The sequence below is a fragment of the Natrix helvetica genome (genome assembly GCF_964273705.1).
Source record: "Natrix helvetica genome assembly, chromosome: 7".
In the NCBI taxonomy this organism is placed as follows: domain Eukaryota; kingdom Metazoa; phylum Chordata; class Lepidosauria; order Squamata; family Natricidae; genus Natrix; species Natrix helvetica.
The window spans coordinates 4,795,550-4,817,846 of NC_138558.1; the positions used below are offsets into that span (position 1 = coordinate 4,795,550).

Consider the following 22,297-nt stretch of genomic DNA (forward strand, 5'->3'; position numbering starts at 1 on the left):
TTTTTTTTGGTATCACGGCAAAGATATTGTCTGCATCAGAAGTGGGGGAACAACGGCCCTTTTAATTACTTGTGGACTTCAACTCCCAGAATTCCCGAGGCAGCATGGGGAACAATGGCCCTTTTATGACTTGTGGACTTCAACTCCCAGAATTCCCCACACAGCATGGCTACCTGAGGAATTCTGGGAGCTGAAGTCCACAAGTCATAAAAGGGCCATAAAATCCCCACCCCTCGTCTACATGTATAACACAGATCCATACTCCTCTGTATGGGAGTGCTGTGGTTTGTAGACACTGCATTACTGTCCAGTTTCTGCTGTGAGTCCTGATTTTGGTGACCCACAATATAATTGCCAGCCTCAAAACACTTGGAGAAGGTTGGGGGGGTGGGATTAGAATTTAGCTTGCACCCCTTAATTTGGGCACCAACCTGCTTCGCCTCCTAATACCCTCGTTTATTGTCTCTTTCCCGGATATAACATTATCTGGTTGGTAGGTTCACTAAGGGTCGAGCTGCCCTGAGGGGTATGGATTCCTCCCGCTGCCCTAAATTTAGCAATTGTTTACAGCCGGATCATTTAAAATTAGACCTTTTGGAAGTTGTAGGAGGAAGGACTCCCGTTTGAAATAAATCCGGGATGGGAGAAATGCCATCCTATTTTTCACCTCTTCACTCAGCTGGCATGGAAAGCAGAGCGGTGATACAGCAGTCGTGTTGGGTGGTAGCATCAAGCCTCGTATATCCAGGAAGCTAAGCCCAGATCAGGCCTGGGTTCTGTTTGGATGGGGCACCACATGGTAAGTAGGACTGGAGCTCACCATCTCCTGGTGATTGGCCCCGAATCACCCAGTTGTCTTTCGTGCCTAAGGTAGGACTAGAACTCACCGTCTCCTGGTGACTGGCCCAAAGTCACCAGCCGGTTTTCGTGCCTAGGGCAGGACTAGAACTCCCAGACTCCTGGTGATTGGGCCTGAATCACCCAATTGTCTTTCATGCCTAAGGTAGGACTAGAACTCACCGTCTCCTGGTGACTGGCCCAAAGTCACCTGCCGGTTTTCGTGCCTAGGGCAGGACTAGAACTCCCAGACTCCTAGTGATTAGCCCCAAATCACCCAACCAGCTTTCATGCCTAAACAGGACTAGAACTCACAATCTCCTGGTGATTGGCCCAAAGTCACCCAGCTGGGGTTCATGCCTAAGCAGGACTAGAACTCACAATCTCCTGGTGATTGGCTCAAGGTCACCCAGCTGGCTTTCATATGTTAGCCGGGACTAGAGCTCACTGTCTCTTGGTGATTGGCACAAAGTCATCCAACTGGCCCAAAGTCACCAGCCGGTTTTCGTGTCTAGGGCAGGACTAGAACTCCCAGACTCCTAGTGATTAGCCCCAAATCACCCAACCAGCTTTCATGCCTAAGCAGGACTAGAACTCACAATCTCCTGGTGATTGGCCCAAAGTCACCCAGCTGGGGTTCATGCCTAAGCAGGACTAGAACTTACTGTCTCTAGCTTGATGCCTTCACCACTAAACCAAATTGCTCATCATGATTTGGTCATTGATATATTGTTCTGCCTCTTATGTCTCGTTTTAGGTCCAGATATCTTGCCGATTTTATTCATTGCATTGAGTTTAAATAAATCCTGACCAAAATTCATGTCGAGTGGGACAAACTTTCCAAATCTGAATTGTAAACATTTTTGGAAAACAACAACAACCGCTGGAACACGTCATAGAGGAAGTGCTCCATCCCATTAATAATTTTCACAATTCTTCTTTTCATTTCTGCAAGGGCTGCAGGCATGGTGGTATTCAGCCAGTTTGGATCGGTTTTGTTTGTTTGTTTGTTTTGTTTATTTGGATTTATATGCCGCCCTTCTCCCAAAGGACTCAGGGTGGCGTACAACATTAAAAAAACACACATCCCAAAAGTTAAAGAAAAATTAAATACATATCCAAAAAAAAAAAAAACCGAATTAAAACAAACAAACAATACATTTAAAATAAGTTAAAATTAACAGGCCAGGCCGGCTTGCTGGAAAAGCCAACTTTTTAGGGCGCGTCGGAAGGACCGGAGGTCAGGGATTATGCGAAGCTCCGGGGGCAGCTCATTCCAGAGGGAAGGCGCTCCCACAGAGAAGGCTCTCCCCCTGAGGGTCACCAGCCGACACTGTCTGGCCGACGGCACCCTGAGGAGGCCAACTCTGTGAGATCGTACTGGACGGTGGGAGGCTACTGGTGGCAGTAGGTGGTCTCGCAGGGTTTTGGTGAACCGGTAATGGCTATCTGCGGGTGGGCCTGCCTATCCTCCCTGGTGCTATGCCGTCCTATTTAGCCACGTTTTCTAAGCTGTGTGCATGCACGCAAGCCGTACGCACGAGCAAAGCACATGTGCCGGAGGCTGCGCTCACTCGCGCTCACATTTTTGGTGTGCAGTGAACTGGTGGTAAAATCATGTGAAACTCACCTCTGGCTGCCTGTAGCTTTACGGGCGATACTTGATGGCCTGTCTTCACTGTTATTGCGTGGGAATTTCGGGGCCCTTTTTTGGCCTGTGCTTTTACAGCCCAAACCTCTTGCTTTTTCTGCATTAGATATCTCTGCAGCTGGATCCCATGCGGTTGGGAATGATGGGAGTTGTGATCTGAGGCGCCTGGAGCAATGTGCCATTGCTTCAAGGACAAACCTTTGCAATATTTGAGAAATATGAATGAATGTTCAACCTTGCACTAATAATACATTGGTTATATTTTTAAACGGTTTAATAATTCTCTGCTTTGAAGTCTCCCTTTCCAAATGGAATGTATTTATTTAAAAATGGTTAACTGCTGCCCTCTGGTGGTCACACATATAAGAGAAAAATTAGAATATGCTTGTATGTGGATGATTTTTTTTTTTAAAAAAGGTCCATTCTAGGGCTATTCGACCTGAGCTGCAAATACAGATAGTCCTCGACTTATGACTATAACTGAGTCCAAAATTTATGTTGTTAGGTGAGATCATTGCTAAGCGAGTTTTTGCCCCATTTTATGACATTTTTGCCCTAATTGTTAAGTGCACCACTGCAGTTGTTAAAGTGAGTAATGCGGTTGTTAAGTGAATCTCTATTCCCCATTGCCTCTGCTTGTCAGAAGGTTGCAAAAGGGGATCACCTGATTTCGGGACATGACCACCATCATAAGTATGAGTCAGCAGCCAAGTGTCTGAATTCTGAGCACTTGACCACGGGGATGTTGCAACGGTCGTAAGTGTGAAAGAAACATGTCACTTTTTCCCATGCTGTTGTGTCTTTGAACTGTCACTAAATAAACTCTGGTAAATCCAGGACTGCCTGTGAAGAGAATAGAGAAATGGAAAAACTTTTAACTTTTAACCTTTCGCTCTCTAGTGGCCCTGTGGATGTTTGCAGCCAGATCTGGTTCGATCGATTATAGATCATTAAGTTAGTGTTAAAATTTAATGACCATTTGGAGAGGTTTTCTCCAGAAAGGATTATAAAAATTATGTTGAAAAGACTGTGGATGTGCAATTGGCTGGGACCTTATCCTTGCCTCACCTATGATCGGAATATAAATTTAATCATCTTGAACTCCCAATTAATGGCAGAGCAAATGATATGATGTCCAAAGTTGAAAAAGTCTGTCAAAATAAATGATAGTAAATAAAATCTACTTTGGGTGATTTTTAAAAAATCTCATAAAACCTAAAACGAAATGTCAAATAGCCATCGAGTTGGCTTACAGAATATCCTAGACTGGAGCAGAAGGGACTTGGGTTTGGGGTATTATGGAAAGCGTGACTTTGATCCAATCACCAGGAGAGGGTGAATTTGAGTCCCACCTTGGCACGAGAGCCAGCTGGGTGGCCCAATCACCAGAAATTTTGGACTCAGTTGTGGTTGTTAAATCGAAGACTAACCTGTATTGTATACTGATTTTCCTCAATATTGTCCCAAAGGTGCTTTTTCAGGGGGCAACTGGATTTCCTTGTTTTTTCTTTTTTTGAAGACATTTCGCTTCTCATCCAAGAAGCTTCTTCAGCTTCTGATAGAATAGTAGGGAATGGAAGGATTGATGCTTCTTGCAGACAGCTGGTCATTTGCACCCTTTTAGAGAGCCCTTGAAGCACTTGGAGATTTATCTCTGTCCTCAGGGTCACCTGAGTGCTGCAAATGGTTCCTAGGGTCTGCAATTTTTTTCCCTCTGGAAATCCATTTCTCCTCCCACCCCATTCCAAGGGTCTTCATCCCAAATTCTATAGCTAAAATTCTGTAGAGATTCTCCGTCATCCAGGTCCTGGTTGTCTCAAAGGGGCTTTTTCAGGAGGCAACTGGATTTTCTTTTTTTCTTTTGAAGACGTTCCACTTCTCATCCAAGAAGCTTCTTCAGGTCTGACAGGATAGCGGGGAAAGGAAGTGAAAAGTCCTCAAAAGAAACACAGATAAACCTCCAGGTGGCCTCAACGACCCTCTAAAAGGATGCAAATGACCAGCTGTCTGCAAGGAGTATAAATCCTTCTATTCCCCACCAACCAGTCAGAGCTGAAGAAGCTTCTTGGAGGAGAAGCGAAACGCCTTCAAAGAAAAAGCCAGAAAGTCCAGTTGCCTCTTGGGGGAAAAAAAAAACACCTTTGGGACAATCATGACCTGGATGATGGAGAATCTACACAGACTTTCCCCTTGATATTCTATTTCCCAAAGAGAAATAACATACATTTTAAAAAAATTCATCTGCTGTGAGTCTTAAGTGTGAGAACCAACAAAGGAAAAAGCCACACCGTGTCAGAAACAATGCCCCGAAGGAAAAATTGTGCATGTATTTGGTACAAAGAAACAGAAGAGATAATGTACATTCTGTTTGGAAAAGTCGAGGGGAATCCATCCATCATTTTGTCCCCTCCGCGAATAAATACACTTGCAGATTTTACAGAGGACGGGAGCCAAAGAACGGGACGTAGAATAGCCAAAGATCTTTTTTTTGTTCAATGAAATGCACATCAATGTACACAGTTTTTGTAAACAATAGAAAGGTTAGAAAACATCTGTCCCACACGAAAGCAGAAGGACGTCTTCGCTCTTCCGTTGGGTCAGCGGTGGGGAATTTCAGTCCGATGTACGACGTTCAAACAAGCCAACATTTTAGAATTATACATATTATACTTCTGAAAATTACCACGTCTGTTCTCTCCATCGCCTCACTTCTGCATTCTTGGACTTGAAAAAAAAAACCTTCTATGGATGATCCTCGACTTAAAACAGTTTGTTTAGTGACCGTTCAGAGTGACAACGGTAATTTTTCAGTCTTGGCGACTTCTAAGATGGCCGGAGTTCAACTCCCAGAATTTCCCTGTCCGCCCATTTTTAAAGTGACGAAAATTGGAAAAAACCCAAAACTGATTTAGAAGATGTCAAAAGAGGATTTTTTCCAAAATTCAACAAAATTAGAAATAATTCTTTGTGGTATTACACAGGTAATCCTTGTCTTGCAAACAGTTCGTTTAGCGACCATTCAAAGTTACGACGGCATGGAAAAAGTGAGTATTGAACATTTTTCAGACTTACGACCGTTGTAGCTTCCCCGTGATCAAAATTCAGATGCTGGGCAACTGACTCATACTTATGACGGTCGCAGTGCCCGGGGGTCACGTGATCCCCTTTTTGCAACTTACTGACAAGCAAAAAAAAAATCAATGGAGAAGCCAGATTCACTTAACGACGGTGTCGTTAACTGAACAACTGCAGTGATTCACTTAACAACTGTGGTAAGAATATTCGTAAAATGAATCAAAACTCACTTTTAAAAACGTTTCGCTTAGCGACGGAATTTTTTGGCTCAGTTGTGATCGTAAGTCGAGGACTACCTGCATTATTGCCTCTTTTTTCAGGGCTGTTAGGCAGTGAGGAGGTAGCCAAGTTAGGCCACTTATTTCGAGCCTTACGCTGGGCCTGAAAGATATTCAATTTATTATGAGTTGTTGAATTCTGAATCGTGAATTTTGTCTGGAATGGTTGAGGGTCCCCTGCTTGAGCAATGGGTTGGACTAGAAGACCTCCAAGGTCCTTTCCGATTCTGTTATTCTGTGTTTATTTTTATTCTGTGGGAGAGTTAGGCATCCTTGTGCCAAATCACTTGGCAAAATACAATGTCCATGGACTTGAGTGAATTCCCTTTCTAGTCCAAGTGGCATATTTTGGGGACAATTATTTCAGGCTAAGTTGGAGCTGACAGTCCCAGGACATGTAGTACTTAAAATAAAATAGAAATAACAACTTCTGTCAGTTTTTAAGTTGGCTTCCTCCATCCATGACTGTGCTGAAGATTCTGGCTTACAGTTTGGTCTCTCTCTCTCCCCCCCCCCAATCAACTTAATGCCTCCGAGGAAGTCAGTTGTGACCTATGAAGTCACAACAAAGAGGTTGTGTCTTTTGTGATTGGTTTTTGTTCCCCTAATGTTGTGATTTTTCAACCTTAAAGATGTGAAGACTTCAACTCCCAGAATTCCTCAATCAGCGTTTTGCTGAGGACTTCTGGGAGTTGAAGTCCAAAAATCTTAGCATTGTCCTAATGGGAAAATAAGATGTGAGGACTTCAACACCCAGAATTCCCTAGCTAGCATGCTGGCTGAGGACTTCTGGGAGTTGAAGTCCAGAAATTGTAGAATGGCCAAATACTGTCCTAATGGGAAGGAAAGGACTTTGACTCCCAGATTCCCCAGCCAGCATCTTGACTTGAGGAATTCTGGGAGTTGAAGTCCAGACATCTTAGAATGGCCAAACATTGTCCTTAGTGGGAAGGTAAGATGTGTGAGGACTTCAACACCCAGAATTCCCTAGCTAGCACGTTGACTGAAGACTTCTGGGAGTTGAAGTCTTAGCAGTACCAAATATTATCCTAATGGAATGGTAAGAAGTATCTTCTCAGGAAGACACTTTAGTTGCTTTGCAAGTAGAGAAATCTTGGAATAATTCAAGAATTTGTTAGATGTTCTTTTGTCCAAGGCGATGTATGGAATATTGTCTCTCCTCACAGTGTCCCCTAGTTGACAACACGAGATGGTTTTGATTGAACAAAGAATTAAATTTCTTGTCCTATTTCGCTCGAATCCATTTTTAGGGTGTTTTAAAATTTATCAAACTTTTCTTTCAGCTGATTTGATCCCCAGGGGAATCAAAACTGCTGACAGACCCATCCTATTTTACGTTTTGCCATCTCAAGAGGGCAGGCAGCCCCGTTTGGGAAAAAACCCCAAAGACAAGAATTTATAACAGATTAACAGAGTTGGAAGGGACCTTGGAGGTCTTCTAGTCCAACCCCCTGCTTAAGCAGGAAACCCTACACCACTTCAGACAAATGCTTATCCAACATCTTCTTAAAAACGTCCAGTGTTGGAGCATTCATAACTTCTGGAGGCAAGTTGTTCCATGGATTAATTGTTTTAACTGTCAGGCAATTTCTCCTCGGCTCTAAGTTGCTTCTCTTCTTGATTAGTTTCCATCCATTGCTTTTGATTTTTTTTAAAATGAGATTTTCAAGGAAGGGAAAAATGCTACCAGGTACCCCTCCCACCTCTCGGCCTGGAGAACTGAACCAAAATAATCTTTTCCATCGAAAGGAAGTAAAAACACGGAGGGAACATGATTTTTGTTTTGAAAGAATCAAAATGTTTGGCACAGTATAACGCTGATTACACAACGAAAAACCCGCACAACATTTTCGAAGAAATAATTCTGAGACCGAGAAACTCAAACCCAGAGTAAACTAGGAGGCTCGCTTACAAACCACTTGCAACTCATAAGCATCCGTTTAGTGACCGTTCCAAGTTACAACAGCCCTGGAAAAAATGACTTACGTCCGTTTTTCAAACTTACGACCGTCGCTGTCTTCCCTGTGGTCACGCAATCTAGATTTTGAATGCTTGGCAGCTGTTCAGGGAGTCGTGCGAGGTTTTACCGCCTTAACAACGGCAGTGATTCACTGTGGCAAGAAAGGTTGTAAGAGAGGACAGAATTCACAATGGCTTCACTTAGCGACCGGAATTTGGGACTCGATTGTGGTCATAAGTTGAGGACTAGCTGTATTTATCCTTCTCAACATAGTGGCTGTCTGACCTTCTTTAGGTAACTGCAACTCAGTTTCCAACCAGAGTTATGACGCACTGCTCTTTTACTCATCGGAGACCAGGGTATGCATACCAATAAAAGATAATATCTGTAGTTGAGGGATGGATTTATGGGGACTTTGGTGCTCTCTGACCTTGGTGCTTTTCTTGCAGGCGTTTTATAACCCAACTAGGTGACACCATCAATGCTAGGAAGTAGGGGGGGGGGGTTGATTGTATAAAAACAGAGAGAAAACCCAACCCTCTTCTAGCACTGATGATGTTACCTAGTTGGGTCAGGAAATGACTGCAAGGAAACTACCCAGCTCAGAGATCAACAAGGCCCCGACAAAGGTGCGAGTTGTGTGTCCAATGAAAATTGGTGTCTTCTGTATGCAAAAACGTGGATTTCTACCATGTTTCCCCAAAAATAAGACAGTGTCTTATTTTCTTTTGATCCCTGAAATAAGCGCTTGGCCTTATTTTCAGGGAGGTCCTGTTATTTTTGAGGTGCAGGAGGCGGTGAGCATGGTCACCTCGTGGCTGCTGTTGTGTTGCAATATTTTCGGGGGAGAGCTTATTTTAGCGCGTGTGCTCAAAAGCCCGAATGGGGTAATTATCCGGGGAGGTCTTATTTTCGGGGAAACAGGGTACGAACGGGGTGTGACTACCTTGGTTAGTCTACCTGTCTCACTCATGGAGTGCCTTTGTCAACCCAACGCTTATAAGATGGAGACAACCCCAAAAACCCGAGAGGTCCCCCCGTTAGCGTCAAATATCCGTTTCCTTCAGCCCGCAAGATTCAGAGTCCGTCAGGTCATCGTACATTTGGTAGTCGATGCATTCCAAGAAGTCACTGGGGATGCCGATGGAAACCGACTCCACCTCTGTTTTGAAGGAGGCCGCCATGCCGTCCCGGAGGGAGCTCCCGCGCATCTTGTGCGAGAGGCTGTTCATCTTCTGCTTCAGCTGGATGCTGGGTTGGCGGAAGGGAGAAAATATCCTCCACCTCTTGAAATTCGGAGTCCTTCTCCTGCTCGACTGTTCCAAGCTGCGGGAGTTCAATATGAAGGAGCTGCTGTTGAGGGTGGAGATCCGGGAACGGGGCTCCCTCTGTGAGTCTTGGCTGGAGCCGTTGATGGAGGCCCCCCGCCAAGGGTTCTCGTAAACCCTCCAGATGGGCCTCCGACGACGACACTGGCACTTCAGCAGGCGGATGAAAGCTCGTTTGAACTCTTTGCTGGAGCAAGGATAGATGATGGGGTTCACGCAGCTGTTGAAGTAGCCCAGCCAGAAGATAACCTTGAAGGCCATTCCTGAGGGCTTCAGGGAAGGGAAGAAGGAACCTGGGAAAAAAAAAAGATGGAAGAAGACTTGAGAAGGTGAAAGGGTCTCGCTAGGACAAAGCAGGAGCTCCCTACCTTTCATGAAGAGGAGCTGGTGGTTGGGTGCTGAGCTAGTCTTCACATGCGCCGCAGCGCCAGAAACCCAAAGACCAGCTGGCTGGCGTGCATGAGCTCCCGCCATCTTGTCTTTGGGTTTCCGATGCTCCGGCACGCATGCACGCGTGTTCCAGTTTGGGCACTCGGTGCCGAAAAGTTTTGCCATCGCTGTTCTGTTCTATTCCAGATTTCTATCCAAAACGACCCAAAATGTAATGCTGCTCTCTTCCAGCAGGGGGCTCCCTTGCTCTCTTCCAAAAAACGCCAGGCTATTGCCCTGAGGAGTTCCAAAAATAACTTTCTGACTCAGCCTGAATGCCTTTTAATTTTAGATGAATCATGATTCTGCGTGACTGCATTGTTAATTCGCATGATGGGCTACAAAGCCAGGGCTAGCAAGGAATCGGGGCTAAATCCGAGCGTCCGAGAGGCTCGGAAGGGACTGGATGAGATTTAGTGGCCCCCAAAAGCTTCTGAAATCTCCAAAGCGAGACGGGGGAAACGCACGGCCTCATCCTCATAATAATTTTATTTTTATTACTAGCCGATAACCTGGCGTTGCCCGGGTATTTATTTATAGGAGGAAAACGTCTGGACCAAACATAATTTCTAATATTGGATTTTTCCTCTTACCAGAGGGAGCCCCCTTGTGGAGTACTGTGAAGCCGTTATTATGGCAACTCCACTGTGCTGTACAGTAGAAGCCATTTTACGGCAGTACAGTAGAAGCCATTTGAAGGTACAACAGGCTGTATTTCAACAGAACAAGCACCCTGAGGTGTGTTAGGGGTGTCTTACCCCCATAGTATTTGTTTCCAGAGAGTAAGACATCGGTATACCAAGTTTGATTGAAATTGCTCAAGGCGTTCCAGAGTTATACTGGAACACACACACGTTTACACACACACACGTTTACACACACACACTTTCACTAGACTACACTATAGGATGGGTAGCTCAAAACCTGATGGCATCTCCACTGCGCTGTACAGTAGAAGCCATTTTGCAGCAGTACTGTAGAAGCTATATATATATATGTTATATATCATACCGGTAGTGGTATGCCGGCCTGGGTCGCAGAACCGGCAGCGATCCAGGCTGGCCACGCCTTTGAACCAGTTCTCCGGTCACTGCCGTCACCATCTTTCTTTTTGAGTTCTGAGCATGCGCAGAGCAATTTCCATTGAACTGCGCATCCAGCACGCAGGCATGAGCGAATCGGCAGTAACGCCAGCCAGAATCCACCCCTGCCGTGGTCACATGGTCAAATTTCAGACACTTGGCCACGGACTCGTATTTATGACAGGTCAAAGTGTTGTGGAGTTAGGAGTGTTGCGGTGGCCTAGAGGTGGAGCTCTCGCCTGACAATCAGGAGGCCATGAGTTCGATCCTAGGTAGAGGCAGATATTTCTCTCTCTGGACATGCCGAGAATATATCTGCTGAACATAACTCCACACTGGCAACAGGGAAGGGCATCTGGCCAGTCAATACTCAGCTCCATTCAGTTGCTCAGACGCCACCCCACACGGGATTATGGGGTCGCTAAAAGGAGATGATGAGAGCGTTATAGGGTTATGTGATTCAGACTAGATGACCTACAACAGGGGTGTCCAAACTTGGGAACTTTAAGACTTGTGGACTTCAACTCCCAGAATTCCCCAGCCAGCATGGCTGGCTGGGGAATTCTGCGAGTTGAAGTCCACAAGTCTTAAAGTTCCCAAGTTTGGACACCCCTGACCTACAAGGTCCCTTCCAACTCTCTTAATCCGTTATCCTTTTGCGACCTAAGTCAATGGGAAAGCCAGATTCACTTAACAACCGTGTCACAAGCTTATCAATTGCAGTGATTTATTCAAGACGGTATCAAGAAAGGTAATAAAATGGGACGAAACTCGCTTAACAACTGTCTCAGCAACAGACATTTGCTATCGTTCCCTTAAGATTTGGGCTACAATTCACTGAAAACATTTTCGTTGCTCGGAGGGTCCCTAATGTGACTGTGGGAACTTTAAATCTGGGTCGTAAGTCCCGTTTTTCGTGTGGTTTGTAACTATGAATGGTTGTTAAGACTTCCTGTACTCACCAGGAATGTCTTAATGTGGTCCCAGCTGAGAAACTGGTAGCGCCAAGATGAATCAAATTTTACCTACGGAGAATTTAGTTTGTTGAGTCCCTGGAGAACTGTTGCGATCCAGTACAAATTAATGAACCAGATCAGCCTACCCTGAAAAATTGATGGGATTACAGAATAACAGAGTCGGAAGGGACCTTGGAGGTCTTCTAGTCCAACCCCCTTGCTCAAGCAGGAGACCCTCTACCATTTCAGACAAAAACCTATCCAATCTCTTCTTAAAAACCTCCAGTGCTGGAGCACGCACAAATTCTGGTGGCAAGTTGTTCCACTGGTTAATTTTTCTGTCAGGAAATTTCTCCTTAATTCTAGATTGCTTCTCTCCTGGATTAGTTTCCACCCATTGCTTCTTGTCCTGCCTTCAAGGTGCTTTGGAGAATAGGCTGATTCCCTCTTCTTTGTGGCAGCCCCTGAGATATTGGAAGACTGCTATCAGGTCTCCCCTAGTCCTTCTCGTCTGAATCTTTATAGAATACCAGAGTCGGAAGGGACCTTGGAGGTCTTCTAGTCCAACCCCCCCCCCTGCTCGAGTAGGAACCCTCTACCATTTTTAGACAAATAGTTGTGCAATCTCTTCTTTAAAACTTCCAGTGTTGGAGCATTTTCTACTTCTGGAGAGAAGCCATTTGACTGATTATTTGTTCTCACTGACAGGAAATTTCTCCTTAATTCTATTAATTTTTAATTCTTAAGCTCCCTTCAGATTGGCTGGCAACAATGTGGATTTCCATTCTGACTCAGGCATCGCAAAGGCCAAAATCCAGCTGAATTTTTTAATCTTCTCACCCGTCTGTCTGTCTGTCTTAGGAGTTTATATTTCTCCAATAATTTCTTTCATTCCCTGATGGAACAAAAGCCACGTGATAGCTTATCTCACATTTTAAATAGAATTTTAAACAAACAAACATACAATACACATTGCGATTAAAAAGTAGATGCCACCATTCGTCCGTTTGTTTAGCGACCGGTCGATACTACAAGGGCGCTAAAAAAAAGGGGGGGGGCAATTTTTCCGGTCCTCTTACTTATGACTGAATTTCTCACGCTTATGACCGTTTCTCATCCCCATTTCTGACCTTCCCAGCCGGCTTCCATAAAGGAAAATCAACCGGGGGAATCCAGATTCACTTAGTGACCCCGTGATTCCCCTCAGAACTGCGGCGCTAGGCTTACTAACCAAACAAGTGGGTGTGACTCACTTAGCACGAACTTAGTACAGGTAGTCCTCTACTTACAGCAGTCCGCGTAGTGAGTGTTCGAAGTTATGACGACAGTGAAAAAAGCGACTTATGACCATTTTTCACACATTCTTGGGTTCGCCTCAAAAGGAAAAAGAAGAGAAGCCCACCCGAAACGAGGGGAAAAAATAAAATAAATCAAAGCTTCTCTTGTGGCCATCCTCCCTCCCTCCTCGGCCCCCTTTCTCCCCCCTAGGAATACCCCCCCCCTCCCCACACACATCAGTGGGTCCAGCCAAATAATCCTTCTGCAGCATCGCTTCACGAAGCTTCAGTGTGTGTCCTGCTAAGTGATCTGTTAACAGAACAAAATGAAGATTTGTTCCTGCTGCAACTCCCGGTTTGGCCCAAGCAAGGATTCCTCTGGGTGTGTGTGTGTGTTTTCGAGTGGGCGTGCCTGTCTTTGTGGTGCACAAAAGACTGCGCAACGAGGAGTTATTTCCACCTTGCAAAATGCAAGCGCTGAATTTTGCTGTTGTTACACACAACTTCACAACTCGGGTGGTATTCTAACCAAGGCTTTCCAAGAGCCTGAAGCAACTCCTGGTCCCAACAAAAACCCCTTTTATTAATTGACTGTGAATTCTTCTCATTCCCATCCAGCAAAGTCTTTCGAGGGAGGATTTATGGTCACAGACCTTCTCTGGCTTGGAGAGCTGCCAGGCCGAGATCTGCAAAATTTGGCAAGGAGCTTCAGAGAGTCACCAACCAATTAAGCAAACTCATTGCCTCCTGCAAACTCCACTCCCCTTTCCCCTCCTCTTTTTTTCCTCTGGGAGGGACCATTACATCGTCCACCTGTGGCCTTACTCCCAAGTCGCCCCTTGTTCTTTAGCTGCTCCCTTTGTCTGACAATTCTGTGCATGCACACACTGGGAACAGGCTCCGGCTGTTCAGTTGCTTCACTTATATCTGATTCCGAAGGCAGCTGATAACTGGCATACGGCTCTGGCCCCCTCTCTGCTTCTGACACAGAGCCTTCGTCAGAGCCTTCCCCAGACTCCAAGACTGGCCCATCTTCCTCCCCAACCTCCTCACTGTCCGAATCTGCTGCCAGGTCCACTGGCAGGCCACAACAGGTGAGAGATGCATGACTCCACCTTCCTTGCGTTTCTTTGAAGTACAGGTGGTCCTTGACTTACAACAGTTCATTTAGCGACCGTTCAAATTTGCAACGGCGCAGACAAAAGTGACGTATTGCTTTTCACACTTACGAGCGTTGAGGCATTCCCTTGGTCACGAGATCAAAAGTGGGACCTTTTGGCAACTGACTCGTATTTGTGATGGTTGCCACATCCCGTGCGCCCCTTTTGCGACCTTCTGACAAGCCAAGTCCACGGGGAAGGCCAGATTCACTTAACAACGGTGTCACTCGTTTAACCATGGCGGTGACTCACTTAGCAAACGCAACAAGGAAAGTCGTAAAAAATGGGGCCAAACCCACTTCACAAATGCCTGACTTAGGGCAAAGATAGTACCTAGCAGGAGATAATAAATATAGGGCACAAAGAAATGTTATTTATGTTTAAATGAATTATTGGAAAAATGATAAAGGGTTATGGAAACAGAGCAATATTGTTGGAAGATTAGAATTATACCTATTTATTCGTATTACTATTGTTAATGGGGTTTAAAAAAAGACGTGACCCAGTCAATCTATGGTCCCTAAAATGTGTATGTTTATACTGGAAAAAAAGAAAAAAAATTAATGCAAAGAAAAGAAATTTGGGGCTCGATTGTGGTCATAACTTGAGGACTACCTGTATTAAGCGAGTTTGGTAGACCGGCCTTTTGCTGGTCGTGTTAACCACACGTTGCTGCCTCTCTGGGGTTTTTCCTCTGGGCCCCAAATTTGGACCCCTTGCAAGAATTTCCACTTCTGCTTTTTCCAACACAAGAAAGGTCACTAAACACTTCATTCTCTCCACTGTGAATTCGGATGCAAACCAAGCCACCGGCCCCGGTAAGTTTCTTTTAAAATTAAGACCAAACAAAAGTGGGACATTTTTTCTTCTTCTTCTTCTGATCCCTGCCAACTTTCCTCTTTCATCCTCTGGCTTTTCGGGAAATAAGACTCGCTTTCAAGGGTTTCAAAGCAAGCAAACATAGAGGAATCTCCCCATCTTCAAAAGGCGAAGACCTTTCGGTGGAGCAGATGCAATTTTGCAGTTTCGACGTCTCCGTCCACATTTGTTTCCCGGGTGTCCAAAAACTATCTCCAGGCTGCAGCCACTGTTCCTTCACTGGCGGAAGGGATTCAAGTTTTGATTCTCGTTTTGGCCTGCCTGGGCCAACTGGTTCTAGCAGTTAAGGCACCAGGGTAGAAATCTGGAGATGGTGAAATCAAATCCTGCCTTAGCAGCGAAAGCCAGCTGGGTAACTTTGAACCAACAATCAGGAGACAGTGGGAAAGAGGGGAAGGGGAAAGAGAGAGAGAGGAGGAGGGAGAGAGAGAAGGTGAGGGAGTGAGAGGGAGAGAGGGTGACACACAGAGAGGAAGACGGAGGAGAGAGAGGAAGGGAGAGGGAGGAGAGTGAGAGAGGAAGATAGTAGGGAGGGGGAGGGAAAGAGAGGGACAGGAAGAGAGGGTGAGAGAGGAATACAGAGAGAGGGGGGGAGAGTAGAGAGGGAGAGAGGGGGGGAGGAGGGAGGGAGAGTAGAGAGGGAGAGAGAGGGGGAGGGTGAAAGATAGAGAGGAAGACAGAAAGAGGGGGAGAGGGGCGAGAGAGGGAGGAGAAAAAGTGAGAGGAAGGCAGAGAGAGAAGGAGGAGGGAGAGAGAGGGAGAGGGGATAGGGAGAGAGGGAGGAGGAGGGAGAGAGGGTGGAGAGAAAGGGGGAGCAGTGGGGAAAGAGGGAGGTAGGGAGGGTGAGAGATAGATGGAGAGTGAGAAAGGGAATGGGGAGAGAGGGAGAGAGAGGGGGAGGGAGGGGGGAAGGAGAGGGGTGAGAGGGGGAGAAAGAGAGGGAATAGGGAGAGGGAGGAAGAGGGAAAGCTAGAGAGAGGGGGGAGAGGAGGAGAGAGAGAATGAGAGAAGGAGAGAGGGGGAGAGAGAGGGTGGGAAAGGGGTTTTATCTGGAAACTGGAGCTGCAGAGGAAACCCTTTGCACAATGTGCTCCCCCCTCCCCAAATGCCCCCTTTCCCCCCTCCCCTAATGCCCCTCTTCCCCCCTCCCAAATGCCCCTCTTCCCCCCTCCCCAAATGCCCCTCTTCCCCCCTCCCCAAATGCCCCTCTTCCCAATGCTCCGCTGGGCTCCCTTGTCAGAAAGAACACGAGGGATTTGATTTGCCAAGTCCCAGCTTTGGCTGCATGGATTCCGTGTGAAAAATTGCGCATATTTTCCCATACTCTTTGACAGCCTGGAAGGGGGGAGGGGGGCAGAGGGGGGCTGCTCTCTCTCCTTGGGCTGTCCTAACTCGCCCTCTCTTCCCACCTAGGGACCCCCTTGAGGCAGAGCAGATGCTCAGGAAATCTTTCCCCGTCTTATCTCGGGAGGGCCGGAAGAGCCGGGGCATCGCAGGAGACATTCCAGGTTAAGGTCAGCCGAGGAAGGGAAGAAGGGGGTGAACAAGGGACGGGCGGGTGGGCGGGCAGAGGGCCTGTGCCAAAGGGAATCCATGGTGAACTTTGGTTTAAAACTTCTTTACCCTTCCATAAGAGAGTCACCACTTTGGCGCTTTATCAGTTTTAGCCTAACCTGTTTTTTTTCTTGTTTTTCCTTTAAGGAAAGGAGCAATAAGGCTCCAGTGCCTTTATTGCTTCTGGGCAGGATTTCCTTTCCTTTCTCCTTCGCATTCCTTTTTCCTTTCCTTTCCTTTCTCCTTTCCTTTTTTCCTTTCCTTTCTTTCTTTCCTTCCCTTTCTTTTCTCTTTTCCTATCCTTTCCTTCCCTTTTTCTTCTTTCTTCCCTTTCTCTTTTTCTTTCCTTCCCTTCCCATCCCTTTTTCTTCCTTTCCTTTCTCTTTTCCTTCCCTTCCCTTCTTTCCTCCCTTTCACTTTTCTTTTCTAATCTTTCCTTCTTTCCTCCCTTTCTCTTTCCTTTCCTTCTTTCTTCCCTTTCTCTTTCCTTTCCTTTCCTTCTTTCCCTTCCTTTCCTTTTTCCCTCCTTCTCTTTTCTTTCCTCCCCTTCCTTCCCTTCCTTTTCTTCTTTCCTACTTCTTTTTTCTTTCCCTTCCTACTTTCTTCCCTTTCTCTTTCCTTTTCTTCCCTTCTTTCCTACCTGTCTCTTTCCTTTTCTTATTTCTTCCCTTTTCCTTCCCTTTTCCTTCCCTTTTCCTTTCCTTTTCCTTTCCTTTTCCTTCCTTTCCTTTCCTCTCCTCCCATCCTTATTTTTTTCTTTCATTTCTAATCAACCTTTATTATTTTTACAAATATCTGAAGGCGGCAAACATATCCAACACACCTTCCTCTTCTTCTTCCCTATAACAACAACCCTGTGAGGTGGGTTGGGCCGAGGCTGAAGAACTGGCCCAAAGTCTCCCAGCTGCTTTCATGTTTTCTAGCCTGCTCCCTTAAGCTGGCTCTCTAACCAAATAATTCATGTATTTATAGGACCCGGAAAGCAAGCTAAGAGGTCAGCCCCTGGGTAAAGATGCCAGCAGAGGGCAGTAATAGTATAGATGTTATTATTATTATTATTATTTTTAAAGATAGAAACTAATCCAAAGTGAAAAAAAGAAAAGAGATGGAAAAACAAAATAAAAGCACAAAAACAACAACAACACACACACAGACACACACAGTCACTTTCAAGATTTCTTTTGCAGCAAATACAAACGTGATTACACAATTATCTCTTATTCTATGGTTACCCAAAAAAGATCTCTCTTTTTCCATTATCAAATATTTTCTAATCATCCAAACCACGAATCAAAAGTTCCTCCTTTTTTTTTCCGCATTGCATGCAAAAAGTCTATAATAGGTTTGTAAGTAGAAGTTGTCTTTTCTCAGTTTAACTATCTCTGTAAGTTCCATCGTCTATTTATTTTATTTACTTCTTCAGTCCGTTTCTATAGTCACCCAAGTGACTCTGGATGGCTTACAGTTCTAAAATTATATGAAATTATCATCTTCACTAACCATTCTTCCATTGTGGGGCAACGCAGAATCTTTCCACTTTGGAATATGCAATAATCTCACTGCAGTTAAAACTAAGTTCTGTCACACCTTTTTCCCAGCTGTTCATTCTAGTACTAGAAGAAAAGCCTCAGATTTCAATTGTGCATTTGTTTTTAAAATTGTGGGGTCCTTGGTGCTCTCTGAGCTAGGTGGTTTTCTTGCAGACATTTCGTGACCCAACTAGGTAACATCATCAGTGCTAGAAGGGAGTGAGGATTGCTCTCATGTTCTATATTAATGGTTTGCTTACAGTATATAACAACAACAACAACAACATAAAATAGCACTTTGTATATTTGCCTGATTCCTTGATTAGCTTGTTCTTAGCTTGTTGGCATTATAAACAACATCCCAGTCCAAAACTACCAATTCAGACAAAGAAAGTAACAGCAAACAAGAGTCTAATCAAGGAACACTGACAGGGCACGTCACAACTATACAAAATGACAAGCCACTAGACTAGAATATAAACGGGGAGCAAATCCCGCTCCCTTCTTGCATTGATGAGGTCACCTAGTTTGGTAATAAAACATCTGCAAGAAAACAACTAAGCTCAGAGAGCATCAAGGACTCCTCTTCCTCCTCCTGCAGTCTGCAAAGCCCCCTCCCTTCTATCACTGATGATGTTCCCTAGTTGGGTCATGAAACGTCTGCAAGAAAACCACAAAGCTCAGAGAGCACCAAGGGCCCCACAGTCCTCCTCCTCCTTGCCTCCTCCCCCACTTCCTCCTCCTCTCCCCCTCCCCTTCTCCTCCCCCTCCCCTTCTCCTCCCCCTCCTCCTTGCCTTCTCCCCTCCCCCCTCCTCCTTTCTACAACTTCCTCCCTTCTAACACTGATGATGTTAGTTAGCTGGGTCATGAAACGTCCGCAAGAAAACAACCAAGCTCAGAGAGCACCAGGGATTTGACAATTGAACCTAGAGCTGCAAAGGAATCTCTTCCATTTGTCTTTTAAAAATCTTCTGAATTAGCGCATGTTATTTGTACGCATGAAATGTTCTGGCTTTTCACACGTCCTGCACACATGCTCAAATGTCCCTTCATGTTCTTCTCCCCATGTTCAGCCTGCCTCCCAAGTGCTTTTCTACGGTACATTCTAGGCAATGTCTCAGGGGCCGAAGACAAATGGCCTGTCTTTTTATAAAAATTCTCCCTTAAGATTAGGACACCATGTACATTTTAAGCCTATCCGCCACATATTTTTTCCCATGCGGATAAACCAAAGCGCTTCCCTCATTTTATCGTGCATTTTCCCCTCCTCCCCACTTGTTCTTCTTGGAGGAAGAATTAAGTTGAAAGTCTTATCAAGTTGAAGCATTCTCCATCTTTGAATGAGTCAAAAAATGACCTCAAAACTGGAGAAAGTGTTTTCTCCCTTTAGGGTTAAAAAAAAAATCAATGTAGAGGATTTTCTTAATATGAATTACGATCAAGATTAATGAGTGAACAGAAGCATTGTATTGTTCCCCCCCCCCAGCAGAGAGGAACAAAAAGGGTCAAATGGATTTTAAAAAAAAAATCCAAAAAGAGAATAGATCTCCACTTGTTTCTGTTCTGAAATTGCGTCCGGATTTTTGTGCTGGCAATGAAAAAAAGGAACGAAACTTTAATTCTGTTTTAATTAGATAGGTTCATTGTTATAGAAATGGGTTGCGGTTGCAATGTTGTTACTTTCCACTGTGCTAAAGACAGACGGGAGGTTGTGATTTTTTCCTTTCCTTTCCCCACTTTACACAATATCTTTTTCTCCCTTCTTCCTCCCATTATAAAAATGTCAAATCAATACAATACAATACAATAGCAGAGTTGGAAGGGACCTTGGAGGTCTTCTAGTCCAATCCCCTGCCTAGGCAGGAAACCTATACCATTCCAGACAAATGGCTATCCAACATCTTCTTAAAGACTTCCAGCATTGGGGCATTCACAGCTTCTGGAGGCAACTTCTGTTCCACTGATTAATTGTTCTAACTGTCAGGAAGTTTCTCCTCAGTTCTAAGTTGCTTCTCTCCTTGATTAGTTTCCACCCATTGCTTCTTGTTCTACCCTCAGGTGCCCTGGAGAATAGTTTGACTCCCTCTTCTTTGTGGCAACCCCTGAGATATCAATGCCTGAACAGTTTGGCACCTGGGCACCATACATTCCAATACAAAGAAAACTGATTAGATTGAATATTATTATTATTACCTTCAATCACTTTATATAATTCCCATAACAAAATACATCTAGATTAGGTTACAAAATCCTTGTAACCAATCGACACACTGTATGTAATTGAAGATGGCTTTATGTTTTATGTTTTTTTTGTCTATGTCTGTCTAAAAATAAAAACTTTCGTAAAACAATCTTTTCATTATTCAACTATTCCACCCATTTCTCATTATTACTTCCATTTTATCAAGTAGAAATGTAGTACATTAATATTCCCTTTATTTATTTATTACAAAGTGTTAATACCACTTTGGGAAGGCCACATTTGGAATATGGCATCGAGTTTTGGTCACCACGATGTAGAAAAGATGTGGAGACTCTAGAAAGAGTGTAGAGAAGAGCAACAAAGAGGATTAGGGGACTGGAGACTAAAACGTATGAAGAACGGTTGCAGGAACTGGGTATGTCTAGTTTAATAGAAAGAAGGACGAGGGGAGACATGATAGCATCTTCCAATATATCAGGGGCTGCCCCAAAGAAGAGGGAGTCAAGCTATTCTCCAAGGCACCTGAGGGCAGAACAAAAAGCAATGGGTGGAAACTAATCAAGGAGAGAAGTAACTTAGAACTGAGGAGAAACTTCCTGACAGTTAGAACAATTAATCAGTGGAACTCCTTGCCTCCAGACGTTGTGAATGCTCCAACACTGGAAGTCTTTAAGAAGATGTTGGATAGCCATTTGTCTGAAGTGACAGTGGTGTAGGGTTTCCTGCCTAGGCAGGGGGTTGGACTAGAAGACCTCCAAGGTCCTTTCCAACTCTGCTGTCGTACTGTATTGTATTGTATTTCTATCACTTAGTCTGGCTTTTAATCGTATCACCTTATAAAAAGCTTTCCCCTTCTTTCCTGTCCAACTTCTAATCATGTCACCTGCCTACATAAAGAGAAAGAAAGAAGAATAGAGGGGGAGAGAGAGGGGAAAAAAACAGTTGAAAACAGCAACCAAGAAAAGGAACCATCCTTCCATCATAACTGGCCTGCTTTATACTTTAATTGCTATGCTTTAAAAGAAAGAGGGAAAAAAGGATGCACAAGTCAAAACAACAATAAGGAAAGAGAAAAAGAGTTCCCACTACCCATCATCTCTTGCCCTCTTCGACACCTCAATTGCCATGCTTTTATTTTGAATTGTCCCCCACATTCCTCACTTGAGTCTCCCTTTATGTCTGTTTCTTGGATATCCAATCTAAGTATTCCTCGCCTCTCATTTTTCCATTTTTATTTTGGAATTCATCTCGGTATTTTATCGTTTGATAAAGCAATGCAAGGTTGAAGCAAATAAATAAAGATCAGCCTTGATAGTTCGTTCTTGGTCCCTGCCAGTTCCTTCTTGAGGCCGTCGTAAATATGAGTCACTCGCCAGGCGCCTGGATTTTGATTCCCGTGACTGTGGGGACGCTATCACAGTTTGTCAGGGTAAAGAACCCTCCCAAGTAACTTTTTTCAGTGATATTGTAACTTCAGAAGGTCCTTAAACGCATGGGCAGTGCAATAAAAATTGCTCTGCACATGCGATGAAGCGAAAAAGCGCCACAGGAGCATGGCCGTATCTATCTGGATGGGTCTTCTTGAGAGCCCATCTGAGCCTACGGTGTTCGCGCAACATTTAACGCAATCGGCGAGTAACATCGGGTGCACATTTATTTGTTCAACCTGGATTTCCTTCTTTCTGTTTGTTCTTAGCACGTTAAACATGCTCAACACCTTGGCAACGTCATGCTTTCTACGCAAACCCAGGCAGGAGGTGAAGTCGGTCGGCAGTGTGTGACACCAGCAAAGCCACAAAGGGAATTTGTGAGCTCACACAAGCGTTTCTCGGCATTGCATGCCGTGAGCCCTTAGCTTACATCCGTCATTTCGACTGGCGATGTCTGTCTCAAGTAGGGACAGTCGTAAAGGCAAGGGAGGCGCATTGCATCAGCATCAAATGTACAAACTGTTTTGTTTTTTTACATCAATGTGAAGCGAACTCTTGTGGGTCATTAAGCGAACCCATTGTTTGCTCTAGCCGGAGCTGTGGGCTGCCGAGGGCTGCTGTGCCAAGAAATATGGCCACGCGTGCCA

At 44.8% G+C, this 22,297-nt stretch overlaps 1 protein-coding gene across 1 annotated transcript in view; it reads right to left on the reverse strand.

The window, feature by feature from the left end:
• Window positions 1–6,350: 6,350 nt before the first annotated feature.
• ADRA1D (adrenoceptor alpha 1D) overlaps window positions 6,351–22,297 on the reverse strand; it is a 45,657-nt gene continuing 29,710 nt past the window's right edge. Inside the window, exon 2 of the mRNA XM_081960407.1 lies at window positions 6,351–9,443. Coding sequence (XP_081816533.1) covers window positions 8,869–9,443 — 575 coding nt within the window. The 3' untranslated portion in view covers window positions 6,351–8,868. The remainder of the gene's footprint in view (window positions 9,444–22,297) is intronic.